Raw genomic sequence first — 6,000 nt, 5'->3', positions numbered from 1 at the left:
TACATCTGATTCAAATATTATGCTAATTAACAGTGAGTGGTGGTTTCAGACATTACACTGCTTCACTCGCACTGACTCTTATTCTGCCTGAAACAATAAAAAGACCAAGCTGAAAGTGGAGCGATTCGACCAATCAGATGAAAGCAGCGTTTCAGCTCCGCCCACAAGTGCGAATGAAATATTGAAGCCATAAACCGAAATGATCAAAACGTACACGGGCCAACTGTCTTGTCCATTTTCTCTCACTTGAGTCTCTTGACCTTCTGTAAGCCCCGCCTTGTTCACGCAGTGATTGACAGGGCAGGAGGGGGAGGAGATGGGAACGGCTCGGAATGCATTTTCAATGTGCACTTTGAATTTTGCTACATTCATTGCGGGTCATTGAATGAAAATGCAATCGTAAGTGTCTTGACTGTGAGTGTTAATGCATTTAAGAAAAATAGCATTTAAATGATCATTTTGCCACAGTTTTTGCTTGAAGGTGTTAGACATATCTAATCATTTCCGTAATACATTTTCATTTTAATTTTGCAACTTATAAAGCGTTAAAATTCATATTCATTTTACATGTTAAAACTGGTGTATGAAATGGCAAATTAAACTTATGAAATTTAATTTTCATTTTCATTTTGCACCAAACTTTGCACAAATGTATTGGAAAATGTAAATGTAAATACAGAAATGCATTGCCATTTTACATATTGCATTGTCATTTTGCATATTACATCCCAAATTGAATAATGCTACCCATATGCTCCCATACCTCCCAGTGGTCCTATTGCCATTTGCAGAAATCCATCCGCTCCCGGTAAGAAACAACCAATCAGAGCTGCGGTCCGTAACTTTTTTTTTGTGTTCAAGATTTACAAAATTCGGGGGTACTGCTTCGGGGGTACCGCAGCAGAGTAACCCAGTACCGTTGTGATTCTTCATAGACATAAACAGAGAGAAGTAGCTCTGGCTTCAATGTTCTTCCACAAGACGCAAGCAGTTCTGTTTATTAACCGCTAGAGTGTCAAAAGTTACCGACTGCAGCTTTAATGTAGTCTTTTTGGCTAAATGTGTACCAGAAAATCTCTCCAGGTTATTGAGGTTAAGTAAATCAGACTCAAACCAAAACAAGCCCACTTGTAATATATGCTGTACCCACTGATGAAAAGCAGGCACACAGCTTGATGCTATTATCACCTGACTGACATTCTCACGAGAAATCAATTGTAGTTGCACCACTAATACAACGGTGAATTTTGACTTTAAAGATCCTTTTCATCATCAGAACAAATAATATTTTCCCACTTGTAATATTGTACTGAATGTGCCAAAATGTAAAGTACTTAATTATAGATTTTACTGTAGTTTGTTATTCAGTGTTACATTTCAAGTTAGTATATTTTAAATGTATTCAATTATAACTACATCATCTCAAATGAGAAATTACAAATATATTGAAATACATGAAACACATTTCAGTAGAACAGTAGACAATAAAAGTAATTATGAAATTACATATATTTATTATAAAGTCCTACTTAACTGGGTCAAATAAAGCACACTGAATTTCAGCTAAAAAGTACATAAAAGTTTCATAAAAGTACACTCAGAAAAAAGAAAGAACAGTAAATCCAAAATCAACTCAAAACTATTGAAGAATCTGTACATTCTAAGAATTTCTGTGACAGCTGGAATCACTGGCCTAAAAAACATCATTAACAAGCAGCCATACAAAATGGAGACACCTGGAAAAAATCACTTTGAACAACTTTATAGTGACATTACAATGAACCCAGAACAAACCCAAACATTTAAAAATGGATTCTTATGGAACATATAATTGGTAAATATCCAAAACCATTAGACTGCCCCATTACAGAAATAAACAAGAATAAACAAATAAGAAAGTGGATCAGAAGTGCTCAAGAACACAGAGCACTAATTAAGATCAGCCCTAATAAAACTGTTCAACTTGGTTCTGAGTGTTGGTCATTTCCCTGAAGCCTGTAGTCAAGTACTCATAATGCCAATAGTCAAGAGTGGAGACAAATCAGACCCAAACTATTACAGAGGCATCTGTGTGAGCAGTAATCTGGGGAAGCTGTTCTGCAATACCTGTGCACTTCATCACAGAGCACAATGTCCTCAGCAAAAGACAGATTGGATTCTTACCAAATTATAGAACAACAGACCACATCTTCACCCTACACACCCTGATCGAGTTTGAAGGGCATGAATTTTTCATGAAGGTCTGCTGTCAAAATAAACAAACAGAATTCTTCACTCAAGGACGGGGTGTAAGGCAGAGCTTTCCACTATCACCGACCCTCTTTAATATCTACATTAATGAATTGGCAAAACTCCTAGAAAACTCAGCAGCCCCTGACATCATTCTACAAGACTCCAATATAAAGCTCTTGCTGTTTGCAGATGATCTGGTTGAAGATAAATGCAACTAGTAAACTAAATTAGGCTGTGAATGAGCTAAAAGAGAAAGCGAGAAGGACCTTTTATGCTATTAAAAAATCTGTCCAAATTGAAATACCAATATGAATCTGGCTCAAAATATTCCAGTCAGTCATAGAACCTATTGCATTTTATGGCAGTGAAGTGTGGGGTCCTCAATCCTAAATCACGAATTTGTAAAATGGGACAAAAATCTGTAAGACTCTGTAAGAGTTTCGACAGAGTACAGAGGAACACTATGAACAATGCATGCAGGGCAAAATTAGGCCAATACCCTAATGCGCAATGAGAAATGAGCAATCAAATTTTGGAAAATCAACTAAAAATGAATGACCCCAACTCCTTAAAAACCATGAAGTGAACCCTGAAAAAAGTCCCCTGCCCTGATTCAGATGCTCCTGAAGCTGCAGAAACAAACTAACATGACTACAACAGCCAGCATCAGGACTCTGATAATGTCATCCACAAAATTTGGCCCAACCAAATTATAAAAGCACAAAAAGAAAATTATTTAACTTATTGGACTGAAGAGAGAGGAGTCAACAAATCAGGGATGTGACCACAAACACATGCAATGTAAACACTATGCTTTGAAAATAAATTTTTACCAATTGTCATGCCAATAAAGCACATTTTGAATCGAATTGAATTGAACTGAAGTGAATTGAGAGAGATACTCTAGGATTAACTTAGCTTGTAATTCATTTTTAAATTATATTATGAGTTCTCTAAACAGTTATTTAAAGTGGCTTGACAAATGGAGTTAAGTGAGGTTAACTAAAGTTCGGGAGCAGGGCCACGCCTCAAACAATCACCTGACTTCCAAAACCTCCATATATACCAGGCCACCTCAAACCGCTCTGCTAGTCTCGTTCTCTCGAACCCACCCTTCCCTCCCTTCCTCATCCATTCAGCCAACCTTATCCCACATTTTATTTCTATCAGGTTGTAACAGGGGGTCCTCATTGTCTGGCCTAAATATACGCTAGAGACGGTACCCCCACCCTGAGTCTCCCTGAGCCATCAATTCAAGATGCCCTGATCAACCTGACCATCATCCCATTCCCTCGACCCCTTCATCCTCTTTCTACTCTTCCCTAGTTACATAGCTGGTTTGTGGTGTGGTCCTAGCTAGTGAATTGAAAATTTTCTTTATAATCGTCCAGTGTATGTCCATTAGGAGAGTCTGTTGCTCAGCTGGAGCATGCAATTTTTTGAGGCAGTCACTTGTGCTCTAAATTTAATGTTTTATGTCAGTAGTCACTTTGGAGGCTCAGAAAAAAGCCATCTAATTGACTGACGCACATCGTCCCATCAGCACTACCTGATAAAAGACGGCTTCACCATCAGCTATTGAAAGCTTTAGCTGTGTAAACTAATAGAAGAAATGGTTTATCACTGAAGCTGTTTTGTGAGGTTCCAGTTTTTGTAGGCTTCTTAATAGCAGGAAATTGATTTAGAAAGGATATTTAATTATTTATTGATGTCTGCTGCCTTGTTAAAAAAATAACACTGTATCCAGAAACCACCTGTAGCAGAAATAAACAGATTTTTCTCAAATCTTACGGTCATCATCATTAGGTCACCATACTCACACTTAATCTGTAACTGCCCTTCGATGAATGTGTTACATCACTTATGCATATCATTTCATCTGTAATTCTGTTTCCTTCACAGAAGCTGCAGCGTCAGCTTCACCGAACGAGAATATCATCAGACTGGGGGTAACTTCGTGTTTTATCCTACTGTTATCTTGAACAGTTGTTTTTTTACTGCATCCTGATTTCATGCTGCTGTATATAATGTTTAAATATTTGTATGCTTTGAGCCGAAATGTCAAAACTGTGCATCTAAACCAAGGAATATCTACATTTCTCTTACAGATTACAAGTTGTCGAAAACTTTGAAATCCAAGAGGATGTACGTAAGTATATGATTAAATAGGAAATATTTTCACAATATCAAAAACAACAATAAATAAATAAATAATAAATGAATAGCAATATACCGTTCTCCAGTCAATACTTAAATCAAATACAAACCCAGATATCACACATCTGATGTATCAATTTTTCTTCCCTGATTGAGGCTTCAGCCTGTTACCTGTCCTGATTTAACTGCTGATGCTTATAATTTCAGCTATTATCATCAGAATGAATTAAAACAGTGAAATGCGAATTTAGAATATGACGCAAACCTGCAATAATTAAAGGTGTTGACACAAATGTATTTAATCCCATTTTATAAAATTATGTGTTTGCTGCTGACCTTTGATGATCCAGTTCAACCATAAGCAAAAATTACTTTAGATAAACTAACAATTGTGCTTCGTTGTTTTTTTTTTCAGCCTGAGGTTTATTCATTACACTTTTTAGTGTGAAAGGACTATTACATTTGCTATACATTTAAATTCTTATTAAAAACAATCAAGCCTTTCTCATATTTAGAAACATTATGCAAAAGTAATGCAAAAGTAACGCATGCATGTAACGTTATGCATTACTTTCCATAAAAAAAAATGAACTAAGTAATGTAATTAGTTACTTTTTTAGCGAGTATTGCAATACTGTAATGCATTACTTTTCAAAATAACTTTCCCCCACACTGTCCAGGTGTGTGTTCAGTACTCACTTCTGTGTGTATGCGCTTGGACGTCACGTCACTTTCAGAATAAATAATTATTAAAAAAGTATGAAAATAAAACATTCAAAAATAAGAAATGCTTCATTTATTTAAACAAATCATTGAAAATAATAATACATATTTTAGATAATAGGGGTTTCACAGAATGAACACACACACACACACACACACACACACACACAAGTAATGAATATAAGGACTCTGGAGCCTTTACACTTTTGTAGCACTATTGTAGCACTAATCAGCACTATTAGTATTATTCTGAATCCAAACAATAACTATAACACATAAGTGCTCGTATTTATTTTATTCCACAGACAAGATGAATGACCGATGGACACAGTGTGGCTCACACCTCTCCACTGCCTTCTAACTGATTGGATCTTTCTGGAGACTCACAAGAGAGGACTAACAGTGAAATAGACTGCCTTCATCTTCAGGAAGACCATGACCAGAGGAAACTGATTTAGGATATACATATATATTTTTTTCAAGATAATTCATACACCCAGGACCTTTTACATTTGTAAATATGCATATTATTACAAACATCTATTTCTTGACTACAGGAAAACTCAAAGTATTGCATGCTCAATAATGCTACAGTTATATCAATCCACTATGCACCTACTGTAAGAAAAGGAAATAATTCAGTCAAGGTTGATTTCAGTTGTCAGACTACTAAATGGATGTTATTTGGGGAAGTCGTGGCCTAATGGTTAGAGGGTTGGACTCCCAATCGAAGGGTTGTGAGTTCGAGTCTCAGGCCGGCAGGAATTGTGGGTGGGGGGAGTGCATGTACAGTTCTCTCTCCACCTTCAATACCACGACTTAGGTGCCCTTGAGCAAGGCACTGAACCCCCAACTGCTCCCCGGGCGCCGCAGCATAAATGATGCCCA

At 36.7% G+C, this 6,000-nt stretch overlaps 1 protein-coding gene across 2 annotated transcripts in view; it reads left to right on the top strand.

Annotated features, from left to right (window-relative positions):
- The window catches only part of LOC113070729 (uncharacterized), a 13,706-nt gene extending 7,827 nt beyond the window's left edge, over positions 1–5,879 (top strand). The window contains exons 7-9 of one of the 2 annotated variants that reach the window (XM_026244143.1): positions 4,135–4,181; positions 4,341–4,377; positions 5,418–5,879. In XM_026244143.1, the coding sequence (XP_026099928.1) occupies positions 4,135–4,181; positions 4,341–4,377; positions 5,418–5,426 (93 nt within the window). In that variant the 3' untranslated portion in view covers positions 5,427–5,879. Of the gene's footprint in view, positions 1–4,134; positions 4,182–4,340; positions 4,382–5,417 lie in introns of both variants that reach the window. The other variant, XM_026244142.1, reaches the window with a different exon arrangement.
- The last annotated feature ends 121 nt before the right edge of the window (positions 5,880–6,000 follow it).

Source organism: Carassius auratus, unplaced genomic scaffold, assembly GCF_003368295.1.
Source record: "Carassius auratus strain Wakin unplaced genomic scaffold, ASM336829v1 scaf_tig00005214, whole genome shotgun sequence".
NCBI lineage: Eukaryota > Metazoa > Chordata > Actinopteri > Cypriniformes > Cyprinidae > Carassius > Carassius auratus.
This window is presented reverse-complemented; position numbering and strand designations above follow the sequence as displayed.